Genomic DNA, 20,871 nt, shown 5'->3' with positions numbered 1-20,871 from the left:
TTTTACAAAATAAAAGCCTGTGAGCAGCAGACTTTTACAAAATAAGCCTGTGAGCAACAGACTTTTACAAAATAAAAGCCTGTGAGAAACAGAATTTTACAAAATAAAAGCCTGTTAGAAACAGAATTTTACAAAATAAAAGCCTGTTAGAAACAGAATTTTACAAAATAAAAGCCTGTGAGCAGCAGACTTTTACAAAATAAAAGCCTGTGAGCAGCAGACTTTTACAAAATAAAAGCATGTGAGCAGCAGACTTTTACAAAATAAAAGCATGTGAGCAGCAGACTTTTACAAAATAAAAGCCTGTGAGCAATAGACTTTTACAAAATAAAAGCCTGTGAGAAACAGAATTTTACAAAATAAAAGCCTGTGAGCAACAGACTTTTACAAAATAAAAGCCTGTGAGCAAAAGACTTACAAAATAAAAGCCTGTGAGAAACAGAATTTTACAAAATAAAAGCCTGTGAGCAGCAGACTTTTACAAAATAAAAGCCTGTGACCAACAGAATTTTACAAAATAAAAGCCTGTGAGCAATAGACTTTAAAAAAATAAAAGCCTGTGAGCAACACTTTTACAAAATAAAAGCATGTGAGCAACAGACTTTTACAAAATAAAAGCCTGTGAGCAGCAGACTTTTACAAAATAACAAGTACGTCAATCCTTAAGTTGACTCCGTCCCCTCTGCTAAGCCCCGCCTCATCCGCTAATGAAGGTGACGTACACCAGCTTCTAAGGAGTTATTGCTGTTCCTTTAGCAGCAGCTAACGCTAACAGCTTAGCTAATGAAGGTGACATACACCAGCTTCTAAGGAGTTATTGCTGTTCCTTTAGCAGCAGCTAACGCTAACAGCTTAGCTAATGAAGGTGGCGTACACCAGCTTCTAAGGAGTTATTGCTGTTCCTTTAGCAGCAGCTAACGCTAACAGCGTAGCTAATGAAGGTGACGTACACCAGCTCCTAAGGAGTTATTGCTGTTCCTTTAGCAGCAGCTAACGCTAACAGCTTAGCTAATTAAGCTGACGTACACCAGCTCCTAAGGAGTCTGATCTGATGACTCCATTTTGTGATGTTACCTGACAGGTGAGGGAGTCCAGCCGCCTCTGAGCCTCCTGACAGTCTGACAGCACGCCGGTGAGTCTGCGCACACACACACACACACACACACACACACACACGATGTTTACCAGTACAGTCTCTTCTTGTTGGTCTCTGCAGGTGACCTCCTCACCTGTCTGCAGCTGCTTCCTGTTTCCTGCTGAGCTGCTGGAGCTCCTGCTCTCTGCTCCTCAGCTCCTCCTCCACCTCCCTCAGAGTCTGCTCCTCCTCCTGCCTCCTCTTCCTCAGCCGCTCCGCCTCCACCTGCAGCCGCCTGCAGGTCGGGTCACATGATGAGGATGAAGAAGATCTCAGGTGAGCTCAGAGGTCAGAGGTCAAGCTGCAGCAGATTACCTGAGGTTCTGCGAGGCCTCCAGCAGACAGGTGGCGCCGTCCTGAGCTCTGCGCTGCAGCAGGTCAGCCTGGAGGAGACGGACCAATCACAGGAGGGCGAGTGTGTGTGTACCTGTGTGTGTGTACCCGTGTGTGTACCTCTGTGTGTGTGTACCTGTGTGTGTACCTGTGTGTGTGTGTGTGTACCTGTGTGTGTGTGTGTGTGTGTGTACCTGTGTGTGTGTGTGTACCTGTGCGTGTACCTGTGTGTGTGTGTGTACCTGTGTGTGTACCTGGTCTCTGGTTGTGTGTGTGTGTGTGTGTGTGTGTGTGTGTGTGTGTGTGTGTGTACCTGTGTGTGTACCTGGTCTCTGGTTGTGTGTGTGTGTGTGTGTACTTGTGTGTGTGTACCTGGTCTCTGGTTGTGTGTGTGTGTGTGTGTGTGTGTGTGTACCTGGTCTCTGGTTGTGTGTGTGTGTGTGTGTGTGTGTGTGTACCTGATCTCTGGTTGTGTGTGTGTGTGTGTGTGTGTGTGTGTACCTGGTCTCTGGTTGTGTGTGTGTGTGTGTGTGTGTACCTGGTCTCTGGTTGTGTGTGTGTGTGTGTACCTGGTCTCTGGTTGTGTGTGTGTGTGTGTGTGTGTGTGTGTGTGTGTACCTGGTCTCTGGTTGTGTGTACCTGTGTGTGTGTGTGTGTGTGTGTGTGTGTACCTGGTCTCTGGTTGTGTGTACCTGTGTGTGTGTGTGTGTGTACCTGGTCTCTGGTTGTGTGTGTGTACCTGTGTGTGTACCTGGTCTCTGGTTGTGTGTACCTGTGTGTGTGTGTGTGTGTGTGTGTGTGTTTACCTGTGCGTGTGTGTGTGTGTGTACCTGTGTGTGTGTGTGTACCTGTGCGTGTACCTGGTCTCTGGTTGTGTGTGTGTGTGTGTGTGTACCTGTGTGTACCTGTGTGTACCTGTGTGTGTACCTGTGTGTGTGTGTGTGTGTGTGTGTACCTGTGTGTACCTGTGTGTGTACCTGGTCTCTGGTTGTGTGTACCTGTGTGTGTGTGTGTGTGTGTGTGTGTTTACCTGTGCGTGTGTGTGTGTGTGTACCTGTGTGTGTGTGTGTACCTGTGCGTGTACCTGGTCTCTGGTTGTGTGTGTGTGTGCGTGTGTGTGTGTGTGTACCTGTGCGTGTACCTGGTCTCTGGTTGTGTGTGTGTGTGTGTGTGTGTGTGTGTGTGTGTGTGTGTTTACCTGTGTGTGTACCTGGTCTCTGGTTGTGTGTACCTGTGTGTGTGTGTGTGTGTGTGTGTGTGTGTGTACCTGGTCTCTGGTTGTGTGTGTGTGTGTGTACCTGTGTGTGTACCTGGTCTCTGGTTGTGTGTACCTGTGTGTGTGTGTGTGTGTACCTGGTCTCTGGTTGTGTGTGTGTGTGTGTGTGTGTGTGTGTGTTTACCTGTGTGTGTACCTGGTCTCTGGTTGTGTGTACCTGTGTGTGTGTGTGTGTGTGTGTGTGTACCTGGTCTCTGGTTGTGTGTGTGTGTGTGTACCTGTGTGTGTACCTGGTCTCTGGTTGTGTGTACCTGTGTGTGTGTGTGTGTGTACCTGGTCTCTGGTTGTGTGTGTGTGTGTGTGTGTACCTGGTCTCTGGTTGTGTGTACCTGTGTGTGTGTGTGTGTGTGTGTGTGTGTACCTGGTCTCTGGTTGTGTGTACCTGTGTGTGTGTGTGTGTGTGTGTGTGTACCTGGTCTCTGGTTGTGTGTGTGTACCTGTGTGTGTACCTCTGTGTGTGTGTGTGTGTACCTGGTCTCTGGTTGTGTGTACCTGTGTGTGTGTGTGTGTGTGTGTGTGTGTGTGTGTGTGTACCTGGTCTCTGGTTGTGTGTACCTGTGTGTGTGTGTGTGTGTGTACCTGGTCTCTGGTTGTGTGTGTGTACCTGTGTGTGTGTGTGTACTTGTGTGTGTGTACCTGGTCTCTGGTTGTGTGTGTGTGTGTGTGTGTGTGTGTGTACCTGGTCTCTGGTTGTGTGTACCTGTGTGTGTGTGTGTGTGTGTGTGTGTGTGTGTGTACCTGGTCTCTGGTTGTGTGTACCTGTGTGTGTGTGTGTGTGTGTGTACCTGGTCTCTGGTTGTGTGTACCTGTGTGTGTGTGTGTGTGTGTGTGTGTGTGTACCTGGTCTCTGGTTGTGTGTACCTGTGTGTGTGTGTGTGTACCTGGTCTCTGGTTGTGTGTACCTGTGTGTGTGTGTGTGTGTGTGTACCTGGTCTCTGGTTGTGTGTACCTGTGTGTGTGTGTGTGTGTGTGTGTGTGTGTGTGTGTGTGTGTGTACCTGGTCTCTGGCTGTGTGTGTGTACCTGTGTGTGTGTGTGTGTGTGTACCTGGTCTCTGGTTGTGTGTGTGTACCTGTGTGTGTACCTGTGTGTGTACCTGGTCTCTGGTTGTGTGTACCTGTGTGTGTGTGTGTTTACCTGTGCGTGTGTGTGTGTGTGTACCTGTGTACCTGTGTGTGTTTGTGTGTTTGTGTGTACCTGTGCGTGTGTGTGTGTTTACCTGTGTGTGTGTGTACCTGTGTGTGTGTGTGTGTGTGTGTGTGTGTGTGTGTACCTGTGTGTGTGTGTGTGTGTGTGTGTGTGTTTACCTGTGTGTGTGTATACCTGTGTGTGTACCTGGTCTCTGGTTGTGTGTACCTGTGTGTGTGTGTGTGTGTGTGTGTGTACCTGGTCTCTGGTTGTGTGTGTGTACCTGGTCTCTGGTTGTGTGTGTGTGTGTGTGTGTGTACCTGGTCTCTGGTTGTGTGTACCTGTGTGTGTGTGTGTGTGTGTGTGTGTACCTGGTCTCTGGTTGTGTGTGTGTACCTGTGTGTGTACCTGGTCTCTGGTTGTGTGTACCTGTGTGTGTGTGTGTGTGTGTGTGTGTGTGTGTGTGTGTGTGTGTGTGTGTTTACCTGTGCGTGTGTGTGTGTGTGTGTGTGTACCTGTGTGTGTGTTTGTGTGTTTGTGTGTACCTGTGCGTGTGTGTGTGTTTACCTGTGTGTGTGTACCTGGTCTCTGGTTGTGTGTACCTGTGTGTGTGTGTGTGTGTGTTTACCTGTGCGTGTGGGTGCGTGTGTGTACCTGTGTGTGTGTGTGTGTGTGTACCTGTGTGTGTGTGTACCTGGTCTCTGGTTGTGTGTGTGTACCTGTGTGTGTACCTGTGTGTGTACCTGTGCGTGTGTGTACCTGTGTGTGTGTGTGTGTGTGTGTGTGTGTGTGTGTGTGTGTGTGTGTGTGTGTACCTGTGTGTGTACCTGGTCTCTGGTTGTGTGTACCTGTGTGTGTGTGTGTGTGTGTGTGTACCTGTGTGTGTACCTGGTCTCTGGTTGTGTGTGTGCAGCTCTGAGCCTCCAGCAGCTTCCTGTCAGCCTGACGAAGCTCCGCCCGTCTCTTCAGGAGAGTTTTCTCCACACACTCCACCTCACCACACACCTGCATCACTCTCCTACAGACACAACGAACCAGCTTTAGTCTCTAAAGAAACTCCTTAAAGAAAGCTGATTCTGGAGCTCTCTGGGGTGGACCCTTTGGGCCCTTTAGCATCACCTGAATCACCAGAAAATGGCCGCTGTGAGTGAGTTACCTGTAGCGTCTCAGGGTGAGTTGGAGCTCTTTGGTCTGCAGGCGGAGCTTCTTCTTCTCTTCCTCCAGCTGCTGTGAGGTCAGACAGAACAACGCACGCTTTCAGACGCCATTAACCTGCAGACTGAAGCCGCTTCTCACCGATCAATCAGCAGAAATGATCAGCACTGCTATTTTATCTGATTTTTATCTATTGTTCTTATTTCTTTCTTTTTGGTTTAAAATTCAAATCATGCTTTTTACTTCTACTGTTTTAATGTCTCTGTAAAGCACTTTGAATCGCCCTGTTGTACTTACATGCGCTTAATAACTCAGTCTGATTGTAATTTAGCCAATAATCCGATCCTTTCAGTGCCATGTGACCCCACTGAGTGTCTCTGTTTCTGGATCTCAGGCTGTGTTCGAAATCGCATACTACATACTACATACTGCATACTTCATACTACATACTACATACTACATACTGCATACTTCATACTACATACTACATACTGCATACTGCATACTACATACTTCATACTACATACTACATACTGCATACTGCATACTACATACTGCATACTTCATACTACATACTACATACTACATACTACATACTGCATACTACATACTAGGGCTGAACGATCTATCGTTGCGATCTCAGACAACACGATTTTGGGATCGTCGAAGCTGCTTTTTTTTTTTTTGCTGCCGGCGGGTTTTCAAAATTGCGACTCTAAAGTCGGAAAATTCGAACTGATACAACTTTCAGGTCCCTCCCCCACCCTCTAACAAGCTCCGAATCGCCCCCCAAACCCCTCCCCCTTTGGACAGGGTTGTGCACGTGAGTTCACACCAGTGTGAGGCTGGGGCAGACTCAAGCTCAGCAGCGTGTGCACAAGCTGTGATTGACAGGTAGGATTCCTCCACCCTAACGTGATTGGTTAAAAACAGCCGGGAGCGCTCGGTTTTTGCAAGCATGATTACAGGCTTCAGAGGGAGCTACAGATCTCGTTATTTTTCCTAAACAGCCTATTTAATATTCTACTTCCAGAATCCCATGACAGTTCAAGCTAATATGACTAAAAAGAAAGTTGCCGACTGCATCTTAAAAGTATTTTTTGGGGGCTTTTTATGCCTTTAATATTAGGACAGTTTGAGAGAGACAGGAAGCAAGGGGCAGAGAGAGGGGAAAGACACGCAGCACAGGGCCGCCCGGTGCGGGATTCGAACCGGGGCCAGCCGCATTGAATTAATTTACACTGAAACTTGATTTAAAGAAAATAAATCGTGGTTGAAATCGAAATCGCAATCTCTACCAGAAAAATCGCAATTTCAATTTTTTCTTAAAATCGTTCAGCCCTACTACATACTTCCATACTTCATACTACATACTTCCATACTTCATACTACATACTTCCATACTACATACTGCATACTACATACTTCCATACTTCATACTACATACTTCCATACTTCATACTGCATACTACATACTTCCATACTTCATACTACATACTTCCATACTTCCATACTACATACTTCCATACTACATACTGCATACCACATACTTCCATACTTCATACTACATACTTCCATACTTCATACTTCATACTTCCATACCGCATACTTCATACTACATACTGCCATACTACATACTGCCATACCACATACTTCCATACTTCATACTACATACTTTCATACTTCCATACTTCATACTACATACTTCCATACTTCATACTTCCATACTACATACTTCATTATACATACTTCCATACTACATACTACATACTTCCATACTACATACTTCATTATACATACTTCCATACCACATACTACATACTTCCATACTACATACTTCATACTTCATACTACATACTTCCATACTTCATACTTCATACTACATACTTCCATACTTCATACTTCCATACTACATACTTCATTATACATACTTCCATACTACATACTACATACTTCCATACTACATACTTCATTATACATACTTCCATACCACATACTACATACTTCCATACTACATACTTCATACTTCAATACTACATACTTCCATACTTCATACTGCCATACTACATACTACATACTTCCATACTACATACTTCCGTGTCTCCGTGTTCTGGAGCGGCGCCCCCTGCTGGAGGACCACGGCGCAGCCAGGTGGGGCCGCCCGGGTCGGGGGTCCCTCCTCTGGAGCTGCTGCCTGCATCGCTGCCCCCCCCGCTGTCCCTCCACCCTGCAGGACACACGTCTCATCAGTTTAAGGCTACGGCTACACGAAAACGAAACGAGGTTTTTTTTTAAAACGGGTACGAAAATTCTTGCGACCACACGGAAACGCGCTGCTGTAAAGACTCAGGTCCAGACAAAAACGGATGAAAACGATGAAACGATGCAGTACACACGCCACTGTGTCACGCCACGCTGTGAGACAATAGAGAAGTGTTAAAATTGGCTCACAGCGTCAACGTGTGACTGACGCAAAAACGTTTTAGCTGTAACAATGGAAACGAAACGAGGCCGTTTTCAAACTTTCCCACTCTGGAACCCGTTTTCAAAAACTATCGTTTTGGGGTAGTGGGAACGCCGGCTCCGTGTGGCCGCGACAGCCAAACGATAAGAAAAAGTATCGTTTACAGTGAAAAACGTTTTCGTGTAGCCGCAGCCTAAAGCAGCAGCTGAACGATGGCTCGTAAAAGATCAAACAGAATCAGAGGTCAGAGAATATAAATGAAGTGAATAAAAGCAGGAGAGTCGGCCTTCTCTCAGCTTCAGACTCCATCCAGGCGAACTACACCTGAGAGCTGTGACAGGTGGGGCCGTTAAAAATGGAAAACTAAAGTTTTAAGATGGTCCTGAACAAACAGGACCTCCACAGGACAGATGTGCTGCCGCTGCCCACATCTGTTCAGACCGACTGTAGGTTTGTTCTGATTAACTGCAGCGTCGAGGACATTAATCAGGATTAAAGAAACAGAATTCATCTGTTTATATCTGATCTATCATTTATTTTATTTACATCAAAATCTAGATAAAAATCAAGATCAAAATCTATTTTATTTCCACTGAACCATCAAAATCTGTTTTATTTCCATAAAAATCTGTTTTATTTCCACTGAACCATAAAAAAATCTGTTTTATTTCCACTGAACCATAAAGAATTTGCATGGTTTCTGCAGGTACCAGTAAATCTAATTAAATGCTTTTTTATGCCCATGGCTAACTGCAGATACTACACATACTTACCTACACACACACACACACGCACACACAATATCCAACTCGGAATTAAATTTCAACGTTTCATTTGACGATGATAAAATAAGATATTTGAGAATCTAAAATATTGGCATAAACTGTCACTGTCACTGTAAAGAAAGGAAAAAAAAACTCAAACTCCAGAAAGGATCCATCGAGCTTCTTCTTCTTTTCCTCCCAGGTGTTTCAGTGTCAGGTCCCACGTGCTCAGGCTACCAGCTTCACTGGAGCCCTTCGACAGCCCATAATTACCCCAGAAGAGGGTAAACTGTGCATCCTGAACACATGCAGACATTTCCAACGGCTCGCTCACTTCCACAGCAAACACCGTCAGCAGCCCGCTCAAAACACAAGGTGAGGACAGTCTTTACTCATATTCCTCCAAACTAAGCCCGCAGCTACACCTTTAGCATGCTAACTACGTTCCTGCTAAACTGGCGCACTTCGGTAACTCGCTAACTAACAATAAACAATGACACCTGAAGGTATTTCGAAGCCATGCTCTTCTAGTTGAGTTTACTGCAGAAAACACTGCCGACACGGGCAGCGAACTTAGCCAGAATTAAACGCTTGCTAACAAGCTAACGCTCGCTAACAAGCTAACGCTCGCTAACAGGCGAACGAAGCTAACGCTCGCTAACAGGCGAACGAAGCTAACGCTCGCTAACAAGCTAACGCTCGCTAACAGGCGAACGAAGCTAACGCGTGTATTTTTTATATATATGGTGTATTTATGTGGGACGTGTACTTATATTTTTATGATGTATTTATATTTATATTGTGTATTTATATGGGATGTGTACTTATATTTATATGGTGTATTTATATGGGATGTGTACTTATATTTTTATGATGTATTTATATTTATATTGTGTATTTTTATGGGATGTGTACTTATATTTATATGGTGTATTTATATGGGATGTGTACTTATATGTATATGGTGTATTTATATTTATATGGGATGTGTACTTATATTTATATGGTGTATTTATATGGGATGTGTACTTATATTTTTATGATGTATTTATATTTATATTGTGTATTTTTATGGGATGTGTACTTATATTTATATGGTGTATTTATATGGGATGTGTACTTATATTTATATGGTGTATTTATATGGGATGTGTACTTATATTGATATGGGATGTGTACTTATATTTATATGGTGTATTTATATGGGATGTGTACTTATATTTTTATGGGACGTGTATTTTATACGACGGAGTATTAGGGCCACACTGAGGAAAAATAAAAAAGTCACACATTTATGACACTAGTTCTTTCTGTGGAAAATATGCATTTTCTTGCATCTTCTTTTGAAAGTCCTGATACTTATAGTGAGGACAGGTGGGGGACAGGTGGGGGACAGGTGGGGGACGGGTGGGGGACAGGTGGGGGACGGGTGGGGGACGGCCGGTGTGTGCTACCTGAGTCTGTGTGTGTCTGGGGGATGTAGACCCAGTGACCGCCTGCTGCAGGTCGCCCCCTGTTGGGAGAGCCGAGGTACTGCAGCCCCAAACCGGAGTCCAGAGTCCCCTGAGAGGCCAGACTGGGAGCCTGAAACAGAGGTTTGATTCTCACCTGGTGGATAACAGCTGTAATCTACAGATGTGTCATGATTTACATCTCACAATGGTTCTGCTTCTCTGGACATTTGACTTCTTTCCTGTCTGAGTTTCCATAAATGTGTGATAACTCGTGTTAAATCAGAATAACACCAGATTTTATGTTTTGCTTGAACTGAACCGGTTCATGTGTGTTTCTGTGAAAGACTCTCACACTGAGTCCAGCGGGGACAGAGCACCCCCGTCCTCCATCTCCAGCTCCGGTCCTGGTCCTGCTCCCGCTCCCGGTCCTGGTCCTGCTCCCGCTCCCGGTTCTGGTTCTGGTTCTGATCTGATCCAGCTTCTGTCTCAGCTTGTGTGTTTCTCTCTGAGAGTGAGCCAGCTCGGCCTTCAGCTGCTCCACCGCGTGTTGGTCGCCATCAGGTTCGTCTGCAGCTTTCTGACAAATAACCATCAAATAAAAATAAAGTTAAGCCCCGCCCCCTGAATAAAACAGGCTGAAAGTCCCACATTAGCACCAGATAACAGCCATGTTTGATCTGAATTATCCCTGAATTCAGGTGTCTTCATGTTCCAGATGTTCCAGTAAACTGATGAATGAACTAAAACGTTGTATCAGTGACGCGTTAGCTCATGCAGCTAACAGGAAGCGTTTGGCCGTTAGCTCAAGCAGCTAACAGGAAGCGTTTGGCTGTTAGCTCAAGCAGCTAACAGGAAGCGTTTGGCCGTTAGCTCATGCAGGTAACAGGAAGTGTTTGGCCGTTAGCTCATGCAGCTAACAGGTAGCGTTTGGCCGTTAGCTCACGCAGCTAACAGGAAGCGTTTGGCCGTTAGCTCACGCAGCTAACAGGAAGCGTTTGGCCGTTAGCTCACGCAGCTAACAGGAAGCGTTTGACCGTTAGCTCACGCAGCTAACAGGAAGCGTTTGGCCGTTAGCTCACGTAGCTAACAGGAAGCATTTGGCCGTTAGCTCACGCAGCTAACAGGAAGCATTTGACCGTTAGCTCACGCAGCTAACAGGAAGCGTTTGGCCGTTAGCTCACGCAGCTAACAGGAAGCGTTTGGCCATTAGCTCGCGCAGCTAACAGGAAGCGTTTGACCGTTAGCTCACGCAGCTAACAGGAAGCGTTTGGCCGTTAGCTCACGCAGCTAACAGGAAGCGTTTGGCCGTTAGCTCATGCAGCTAACAGGAAGCGTTTGGCCGTTAGCTCATGCAGGTAACAGGAAGGGTTTGGCCGTTAGCTCATGCAGCTAACAGGTAGTGTTTGGCCGTTAGCTCATGCAGCTAACAGGTAGTGTTTGGCCGTTAGCTCACGCAGCTAACAGGTAGTGTTTGGTCGTTAGCACATGCAGGTAACAGGAAGCGTTTGGCCGTTAGCTCGCGAAGCTAACAGTAAGCGTTTGGCCGTTAGCTCGCGAAGCTAACAGTAAGCGTTTGCCCGTTAGCTCACGCAGCAAACAGGAAGCGTTTGGCCGTTAGCTCACGCAGCTAACAGGAAGCGTTTGGCCGTTAGCTCACGCAGCTAACAGGAAGCGTTTGGCCGTTAGCTCATGCAGCTAACAGGAAGTGTGTGTGTGTGTGTGAGTGTGCACGTGTGAGTGTGCACCTGTGCGTGCAGCAGCTCCACCGTGTGGCTCAGAGCTCTCAGCTGTTCGGTGGTGGATCTCAGCTGCTCTGCTGTCAGCTGCTCAGCCTCACACATGAACCTGCTGAGCTGCCGTAGTTTCCTGTTCAGGCGGCCGAGGCTCCTCTGGTAACCGTTGCTCAGCGAGCGCAGCTGCACGGCAGAAACGGGTTCGGTCAGGTGGAGCAAAGACTTCAGAGTTCAGTGTAAAACATGGAGGAGGAGCAGCTGATCTCAGACCTGCTGCAGCAGGGCGTCCCTCTCCTGCCGGACGTCCTGAAGCTGCAGGTGACTCTGCTTTAGCTCCGCCTCCTGCAGGACCAACAACAACATCAGCCAGGAGGTGCAGACCCACCTGCTGCAGGTTAACCCAACGCCTTCCTCGCTACAGCAGGGAAACCATTACAATAATGCTGATTATGCAACATCTTTAAGTGAAGAAGTGTTAGCTGAGGGCTCAGTAATGTGTGTCAACTTAACTTTCTGTGGCTCTGCTGGATGGTTCTGTGGAGCCGCTCCAGACTCCTGGACAGGAGGTCATCGGGACCGAAGCTCTGCAGGGAAACGCTGAAGGAACAAGGAGACATTTTACACTAAAACTGGGTTTTAACCTTTAATTCAGCAGCTTCAGATGGCCTGAAACTGTCACAATCTTTCCTCTCTGCGTCGGCAGCTGCTGTTGAGCTAACGGCCAAACGCTTCCTGTTAGCTGCGTGAGCTAACGGCCAAACACTTCCTGTTAGCTGCGTGAGCTAACGGCCAAACACTTCCTGTTAGCTGCGTGAGCTAACGGCCAAACGCTTCCTGTTAGCTGCAGGAGCTAACGGCCAAACCCTTCCTGTTAGCTGCAGGAGCTAACGGCCAAACTCTTCCTGTTAGCTGCGTGAGCTAACAGCCAAACGCTTCCTGTTAGCTGCGTGAGCTAACGTCCAAACGCTTCCTGTTAGCTGCGTGAGCTAACGGCCAAACGCTTCCTGTTAGCTGCAGGAGCTAACGTCCAAACCCTTCCTGTTAGCTGCATGAGCTAACGGCCAAACGCTTCCTGTTAGCTGCGTGAGCTAACGGCCAAACACTTCCTGTTAGCTGCGTGAGCTAACGTCCAAACACTTCCTGTTAGCTGCGTGAGCTAACGGCCAAACACTTCCTGTTAGCTGCATGAGCTAACGGCCACATACTTCCTGTTAGCTGCGTGAGCTAACGGCCAAACGCTTCCTGTTAGCTGCGTGAGCTAATGGCCAAACACTTCCTGTTAGCTGCGTGAGCTAACGGCCAAGCTCTGGACTGTTGATCTGATTCCAGGAAAGAAAGTGAAACCAGTCATAAATTCTGATAAATAAGTCACTAAAACCATAATAAATTCTGACCACAGAGCTCTGATTAAATCACATCTAAAACCAGCTGATTTGGACAGAAGCTCGCGCACAGACAGCAGTCTGTAGGAGGTTCCTGAAAGGTTTTTAGAGACATAAAAACTGTGCAGCTGAGAGAACATGTGGCCTGATGAGGCTCCTGAAGGTCTCTCAGCCCAGTTCTCAGGTTACAGACGCAGCAGGAAGGGTCAAAAGCCTCCTGGAGAATGCGGGCATCGATCCCGCTACCTCTCGCATGCTAAGCGAGCGCTCTACCATCTGAGCTAATTCCCCTGCTCGGCTGCTCTTCCTCCTCCTCCTCTTGCTCAGCTCCTCTTTCTCCCATCTGACCGCAGAGTTTAAAGCCGATCTTAGATTAAACTGTCACACTCCAGCTCAGATTTGGGATCATCGTCGGCAGAACAAAGGCCTCAGGGGGAGAGCCATCAAAAATGAAGGCTTAAAATTTTAATTCTTAGCTTAGATTATTTAATTTCAGTAACTTTTATCATCATATTTATCAGTTTATAAACCTGTTTATCGATCTATTTGCATGTCCTGTATTCAGTTTTATCTCAGCATCTTCAGTCTTTTTGTTTTGCATTTTGGGTTCATTTCCGTCCTCGACTCCGACATGAATCACGACAGGTGAAGATGTTTCAGGTTGATGAAAATGAACAGAACCTGAGACTAAGGCTGTGTTCCAAACCGCATACTTCTCCTACTACTCCTACTACTCATACTAACTTTTTGAGTTAGTATGCGAGTTTGAGTAAGCGAGAAGTTCCCGGATGCATACTAGATCCTCCTAAATGTTGGGTATGCATCATGAGGTTACTACTCATACTCAAACTACCCAAGATGCAACGTAACGTGACGTCGCCGATCGTCATTTCCTGTCAAAAACGTCAGTTTCAAGCTAGCTACAACGAGGGTAGGTTCACTTCCTGTTTTCAAAACAAAAGCACCAATTGTATGGTAATGGCTTTCCCTATGATAAAAGGCAACGGGTATTTTATTTTGTGAAAATAACAGGAAGTGCGTTAGCTCACTGCGGCTAGCTTTAGTAGCGCCGAATTCGTGGGAACAAAATTGTAAACAGCCGGTATTTTGTCAGGTTTTCAACACGTTGGTGATCTAAACGACTACTTTCTCACCTGAAAATGTTTCAAATGTTGCTAAAGTTTACAGAGTTTAGAGCTTAAGGGAAATCAGCTTCAGGCCGGCTGATTTCGGCTCAGGCAGGAGCAAAATGCATTGTGGGTAAACGCTCTGCATACTGTCTGATCGATCAGTATGCAGTATGTAGTATGGAAGTATGGACGTATGTAGTATGCGGTTTCGAACACAGCCTGAGCTTCTTCTTCTCTTGTTAAACGTGTCTCAGAGCAGCTCAGAACAGATGGTTCCCACTCAGAGGGAAACCGTCAGAGCACAATGGATTAGCAGTCCATCGCCTTAACCACTCGGCCACCTCGTCCTGTGATGCAGGAGGGAATGTGGAGAGGAATGGATCGAGATCCAGGAGATCCACTGGATCCCCCTCTCCTCTCCTGCTTGAGCTAACGGCCAAACGCTTCCTGTTAGCTGCGTGAGCTAACGGCCAAACGCTTCCTGTTAGCTGCGTGAGCTAACGGCCAAACGCTTCCTGTTAGCTGCGTGAGCTAACGGCCAAGCTCTGGACTGTTGATCTGATTCCAGGAAAGAAAGTGAAACCAGTCATAAATTCTGATAAATAAGTCACTAAAACCACAATAAATTCTGACCACAGAGTTCTGATTAAATCACATCTCAAACCAGCTGATTTGGACAGAAGCTCGCGCACAGACAGCAGTCTGTAGGAGGTTCCTGAAAGGTTTTTAGAGACATAAAAACTGTACAGCTGAGAGAACATGTGGCCTGATGAGGCTCCTGAAGGTCTCTCAGCCCAGTTCTCAGGTTACAGACGCAGCAGGAAGGGTCAAAAGCCTCCTGGAGAATGCGGGCATCGATCCCGCTACCTCTCGCATGCTAAGCGAGCGCTCTACCATCTGAGCTAATTCCCCTGCTCAGCTGCTCTTCCTCCTCCTCCTCTTGCTCAGCTCCTCTTTCTCCCATCTGACCGCAGAGTTTAAAGCCGATCTTAGATTAAACTGTCACACTCCAGCTCAGATTTGGGATCATCGTCGGCAGAACAAAGGCCTCAGGGGGAGAGCCATTAAAAATGAAGGCTTAAAATTTTAATTCTTAGATTAGATTATTTAATTTCAGTAACTTTTATCATCATATTTATCAGTTTATAAACCTGTTTATCGATCTATTTGCATGTCCTGTATTCAGTTTTATCTCAGCATCTTCAGTCTTTTTGTTTTGCATTTTGGGTTCATTTCCGTCCTCGACTCCGACATGAATCACGACAGGTGAAGATGTTTCAGGTTGATGAAAATGAACAGAACCTGAGACTAAGGCTGTGCTCCAAACCGCATACTTCTCCTACTACTCCTACTACTCATACTAACTTTTTGAGTTAGTATGCGAGTTTGAGTAAGCGAGAAGTTCCCGGATGCATACTAGATCCTCCTAAATGTTGGGTATGCATCATGAGGTTACTACTCATACTCAAACTACCCAAGATGCAACGTAACGTGACGTCGCCGATCGTCATTTCCTGTCAAAAACGTCAGTTTCAAGCTAGCTACAACGAGGGTAGGTTCACTTCCTGTTTTCAAAACAAAAGCACCAATTGTATGGTAATGGCTTTCCCTATGATAAAAGGCAACGGGTATTTTATTTTGTGAAAATAACAGGAAGTGCGTTAGCTCACTGCGGCTAGCTTTAGTAGCGCCGAATTCGTGGGAACAAAATTGTAAACAGCCGGTATTTTGTCAGGTTTTCAACACGTTGGTGATCTAAACGACTACTTTCTCGCCTACTACTCCTACTAACTTTCTGAGTTAGTATGCGAGTTTGAGTAAGCGAGAAGTTCCCGGATGCATACTAGATTCTCCTAAATGTTGCAATATGTAGTATGCAGTATTTAGTATGTAGTATTTGGTATGCAGTATTTAGTATGTAGTATCGAACACAACCAGAGCTTCTTCTTCTCTTGTTAAACGTGTCACAGAGCTTCTTCTTCTCTTGTTAAACGTGCCAGAGAGCTTCTTCTTCTCTTGTTAAACGTGTCACAGAGCTTCTTCTTCTCTTGTTAAACGTGCCACAGAGCTTCTTCTTCTCTTGTTAAACGTGTCACAGAGCTTCTTCTTCTCTTGTTAAACGTGTCACAGAGCTTCTTCGTCTCTTGTTAAACGTGTCACAGAGCTTCTTCTTCTCTTGTTAAACGTGTCACAGAGCTTCTTCTTCTCTTGTTAAACGTGTCATAGAGCAGCTCAGATGGTTCCCACTCAGAGGGAAACCGTCAGAATAAAGAAGGATCGACAAGGATGGGATTCGAACCCACGCGTGCAGAGGCCAATGGATTAGCAGTCCATCGCCTTAACCACTCGGCCACCTCGTCCTGTGATGCTGCTGGAGGGAACGTGGAGAGGAATGGATCAGGATCCAGTGGAACCCCCTCTCCTCTCCAGGCTGTGAGCTTCCTGATTGGTTCCTCACAGTTTCACTGGATCCCCTGAAACTGTGTCACATGTTGGATCCTGATCCATTCCTCTCCACATTCCCTCCAGCAGCATCAGACGAGATGGCCGAATCCCATCCTTGTCGATCCTTCTTTATTCTGACGGTTTCCCTCTGAGTGGGAACCAGGGCTGTGTTCCAAACCGCATACTTCTCCTACTACTCCTACTAACTTTCTGAGTTAGTAAGCGAGTTTGAGTAAGCGAGAAGTTCCCGGATTCATACTAGATTCTCCGAAATGTTGGGTATGCAGTATGCAGTATGGAAGTATGGAAGTATATAGTATGGAAGTATCTAGTATGTAGTATGGAAGTATGGAAGTATATAGTATGGAAGTATCTAGTATGGAAGTATATAGTATGGAAGTATGTAGTATGTAGTATGGAAGTATATAGTATGGAAGTATCTAGTATGTAGTATGGAAGTATATAGTATGGAAGTATCTAGTATGGAAGTATGTAGTATGTAGTATGGAAGTATATAGTATGGAAGTATCTAGTATGTAGTATGGAAGTATGTAGTATATAGTATGGAAGTATCTAGTATGGAAGTATCTAGTATGTAGTATGGAAGTATATAGTATGGAAGTATGTAGTATGGAAGTATATAGTATGGAAGTATCTAGTATGTAGTATGGAAGTATGTAGTATGGAAGTATATAGTATGGAAGTATATAGTATGGAAGTATCTAGTATGTAGTATGCAGTATTTAGTATGCGGTTTCGAACACAGCCAGAGGCTATGCTGCTACATGCTAACATCTAGTTACCCACAGAAACATAGAGTTCATAATAAAGAAAGAACGACAAGGATGGGATTCGAACCCACGCGTGCAGAGCACAATGGATTAGCAGTCCATCGCCTTAACCACTCGGCCACCTCGTCTGATGCTGCTGGAGGGAATGTGGAGAGGAATGGATCAGGATCCAGGGGATCCAGTGGAATCCCCTCTCCTCTCTAGGCTGTGAGCTTCCTGATTGGTTCCTCACAGTTTCAGTTTGTCCCTTAGAGGGTTGAAGAAGGTCCAACATGGCGGTGCAGACAGAGTCCCATCAGAGCATTACACCCTTTAACCCTTCAGGCGCCAAGATTGATTTTTGAAAATACTGGATTTTGACATTAATGTTTCAAAAGCTGGTGGCTGAAAGGGGGTCAAAGATAGATGCCTACTGTACATTAGAAAAATGTTGCCCATGATCCATAGTTTATGTGGGGTATGAAATTATTGATCTAATTTGCATATTATGACGTCATCAGGTGGCAGCCATTTTGAATCTTATTATGTTCAGGAAATATTGGAATTGAGTGATTATGAACTTGTTTTTTTAAAACTTTTTTTTTCTTTTTGTCTATTTATCATCATCTATAATGATCAGGGAACAGGAAAGCAACAATAAAACAGAATAATGTAGTAAAATATTACTATATCATCATTACCATATAGTAGGAAAACACATGCGAAAAGTTGCCTATATTTTTTCAGGAAATGGTGGATATTGACTTGATGTTTGAACTTATTTTCATTTTTCTGTCTTTTACCTTTATTCATAAGGAGGAAACCAACAATAAAACAGGAGAAAGTGGTAAAATACTGTCATCATTAGGCTACCATAGGGTAGGAAAACACATGCAAGAAGTGGAAGACAATGAATTGATTTTTTTTTTTTAACCTGTTCAACCTTATTCATGATGATCAGGAATGAGGAATACAATAATAAAACAAGTGGTAAAATGTCAGGATCATTGCGCTGGCGGATAGGCAAAGCGCCGCGGCACCGGGGGCTGGATGGAGAGAGCGCATGCTAGAGATACCAGACCCACTTCTCCCACCCCCGATTCCTCGACCAACACCTCTACGGACACTGCGACCGCGTTCCCCACTACCACCCACTCCATTGAGGTTGGATAACGGCAGCGAATGAGTTGGAGTGTGTGTGTGTGCTTGGAGAACAGCCTCGCTTCGCATGCCGGCACCATTGCCTTCGGAAGTTTCACCGTGGGAAGCATGAGTGCTCGTCCGATCCTCCTCCTCACGAGGTAAAAACTCTCCTTCGGAGTCGGAATCGGCAAATAGCATGCTCAAAACTTCCGCACGGTTCAACTTCTTACAAGCCATGGTGTTAAAAACTCACTAATAGTTCGCTGACAATAAAAATTCAACTCGCACGTCTCTACAGAACAGCTCTGAATAACTGCTTCCGTGTCTGAGCTAGCGCGGCTTTTTTGCACTGCCTTATAAAAACACTGTGAACTACAAAATGACGTGAGCTTGGTCTTGTTTGAAAGGGTAACATGTTTGCCAACTAGTGGTAGGAGGACTGAACACCTTAAAGCCCGTTTAGTTTATCTACAGACTGTTTTGTTTATGCTGACGTCATGTCGCAATTCTGCGACTTTGGCGGTTAGAGGGTTAACAGGACGAGGTGGCCGAGTGGTTAAGGCGATGGACTGCTAATCCATTGTGCTCTGCACGCGTGGGTTCGAATCCCATCCTCGTCGATGCTTCTTTATTCTGACGTTTTCCCTCTGAGTGGGAACCAGGGCAGTGTTCCAAACCGCATACTACTCCTACTACTCCTACTAACTTTCTGAGTTAGTATGCGAGTTTGAGTCAGCGAGAAGTTCCCGGATGCATACTAGAGTCTCCTAAATGTTGGGTATGCATCATGAGGTTACTACTCATACTCAAACTACCCAAGATGCAATGTAACGTGACGTCGCCGATCGTCATTTCCTGTCAAAACGGCAGTTTCAAGCTAGCTACAACGAGGGTAGGTTCACTTCCTGTTTTCAAAACAAAAGCACCAATTGTATGGTAATGGCTTTCCCTATGATAAAAGGCAACGGGTATTTTATTTTGTGAAAATAACAGGAAGTGCGTTAGCTCACTGCGGCTAGCTTTAGTAGCGCAGAATTCGTGGGAACAAAATTGTAAACAGCAGGTATTTTGTCAGGTTTTCAACACGTTGGGGATCTAAAGGACTACTTTCTCTCCTGAAAATGTTTCAAATGTTGCTAAAGTTTACAGAGTTTAGAGCTTAAGGGAAATCAGCTTCAGGCCGGCTGATTTCAGCTCGGGCAGGAGCGAAATGCATTGTGGGTAAACGCTCTGCATACTGTCTGATCGATGAGTATGCAGTATGTAGTATGCAGTTTCGAACAGCCAGAGCTTCTTCTTCTCTTGTTAAACGTGTCACAGAGCTTCTTCTTCTCTTGTTAAACGTGTCACAGAGCTTCTTCTTCTCTTGTTAAACGTGCCACAGAGCTTCTTCTTCTCTTGTTAAACGTGCCACAGAGCTTCTTCTTCTCTTGTTAAACGTGTCACAGAGCTTCTTCTTCTCTTGTTAAACGTGCCACAGAGCTTCTTCTTCTCTTGTTAAACGTGCCACAGAGCTTCTTCTTCTCTTGTTAAACGTGTCACAGAGCTTCTTCTTCTCTTGTTAAACGTGTCACAGAGCTTCTTCTTCTCTTGTTAAACGTGCCACAGAGCTTCTTCTTCTCTTGTTAAACGTGCCACAGAGCTTCTTCTTCTCTTGTTAAACGTTTCACAGAGCTTCTTCTTCTCTTGTTAAACGTGTCACAGAGCTTCTTCTTCTCTTGTTAAACGTGTCACAGAGCAGCTCAGAACAGATGGTTCCCACTCAGAGGGAAACCGTCAGAATAAAGAAGGATCGACGAGGATGGGATTCGAACCCACGCGTGCAGAGCACAATGGATTAGCAGTCCATCGCCTTAACCACTCGGCCACCTCGTCCTGTGATGCTGCTGGAGGGAACGTGGAGAGGAATGGATCAGGATCCAGTGGAACCCCCTCTCCTCTACAGGCTGTGAGCTTCCTGATTGGTTCCTCACAGTTTCACTGGATCCCCTGAAACTGTGTCACATGTTTGGATCCTGATCCATTCCTCTCCACGTTCCCTCCAGCAGCATCACAGGACGAGGTGGCCGAGTGGTTAAGGCGATGGACTGCTAATCCATTGTGCTCTGCACGCGTGGGTTCGAATCCCATCCTCGTCGATCCTTCTTTACTCCGATGGTTTCCCTCTGAGTGGGAACCAGGGCTGTGTTCCAAACCGCATACTTCTCCTACTACTCCTACTAACTTTCTGAGTTAGTATGCGAGTTTGAGTAAGCGAGAAGTTCCCGGATGCATACTAGATTCTCCTAAATGTTGGGTATGCATCATGAGGTTACTACTCGTACTCAAACTACCCAAGATGCAACGTAACGTGACGTCGCCGATCGTCATTTCCTGTCAAAACGGCAGTTTCAAGCTAGCTACAACGAGGGTAGGTTCACTTCCTGTTTTCAAAACAAAAGCACCAATTGTATGGTAATGGCTTTCCCTATGATAAAAGGCAACGGGTATTTTATTTTGTGAAAATAACAGGAAGTGCGTTAGCTCACTGCGGCTAGCTTTAGTAGCGCCGAATTCGTGG

The 20,871-nt window shown here is 45.7% G+C and overlaps 1 protein-coding gene and 7 non-coding genes across 11 annotated transcripts in view; 2 read left to right on the top strand and 6 right to left on the bottom strand.

Moving 5' to 3' along the window:
• The window catches only part of cntrl (centriolin), a 30,579-nt gene that overhangs the window by 2,595 nt on the left and 7,113 nt on the right, over positions 1-20,871 (bottom strand). Inside the window, exons 7-17 of one of the 4 annotated variants that reach the window (XM_075467019.1) lie at positions 11,953-12,038; positions 11,712-11,785; positions 11,454-11,624; positions 10,061-10,285; positions 9,709-9,838; positions 7,120-7,253; positions 5,028-5,098; positions 4,748-4,889; positions 1,451-1,518; positions 1,230-1,370; positions 1,075-1,138 (exon numbers count right to left, since the gene is read on the bottom strand). In XM_075467019.1, the coding sequence (XP_075323134.1) occupies positions 1,075-1,138; positions 1,230-1,370; positions 1,451-1,518; positions 4,748-4,889; positions 5,028-5,098; positions 7,120-7,253; positions 9,709-9,838; positions 10,061-10,285; positions 11,454-11,624; positions 11,712-11,785; positions 11,953-12,038 (1,306 nt within the window). The remainder of the gene's footprint in view (positions 1-1,074; positions 1,139-1,229; positions 1,371-1,450; positions 1,519-4,747; positions 4,890-5,027; positions 5,099-7,119; positions 7,254-9,708; positions 9,839-10,060; positions 10,286-11,453; positions 11,625-11,711; positions 11,786-11,952; positions 12,039-20,871) is intronic. The other 3 variants (XM_075467021.1, XM_075467020.1, XM_075467022.1) reach the window with 3 other exon arrangements.
• On the bottom strand, positions 13,042-13,114 carry trnaa-agc (transfer RNA alanine (anticodon AGC)). The gene has a single exon. It is a non-coding gene; the product is annotated as a tRNA-Ala (tRNA).
• Positions 14,793-14,865, bottom strand: trnaa-agc (transfer RNA alanine (anticodon AGC)). The gene has a single exon. It is a non-coding gene; the product is annotated as a tRNA-Ala (tRNA).
• On the bottom strand, positions 16,232-16,313 carry trnas-gcu (transfer RNA serine (anticodon GCU)). Its single transcript has one exon. It is a non-coding gene; the product is annotated as a tRNA-Ser (tRNA).
• On the bottom strand, positions 17,236-17,317 carry trnas-gcu (transfer RNA serine (anticodon GCU)). Its single transcript has one exon. It is a non-coding gene; the product is annotated as a tRNA-Ser (tRNA).
• On the top strand, positions 18,850-18,931 carry trnas-gcu (transfer RNA serine (anticodon GCU)). Its single transcript has one exon. It is a non-coding gene; the product is annotated as a tRNA-Ser (tRNA).
• trnas-gcu (transfer RNA serine (anticodon GCU)) lies at positions 20,105-20,186 on the bottom strand. The gene has a single exon. It is a non-coding gene; the product is annotated as a tRNA-Ser (tRNA).
• Positions 20,368-20,449, top strand: trnas-gcu (transfer RNA serine (anticodon GCU)). The gene has a single exon. It is a non-coding gene; the product is annotated as a tRNA-Ser (tRNA).

Source organism: Odontesthes bonariensis, chromosome 6, assembly GCF_027942865.1.
Source record: "Odontesthes bonariensis isolate fOdoBon6 chromosome 6, fOdoBon6.hap1, whole genome shotgun sequence".
NCBI classification, from domain to species: domain Eukaryota; kingdom Metazoa; phylum Chordata; class Actinopteri; order Atheriniformes; family Atherinopsidae; genus Odontesthes; species Odontesthes bonariensis.
Note: the sequence above shows the minus strand (reverse complement) of the source record. Positions and strands in the feature narration are given on the sequence as shown.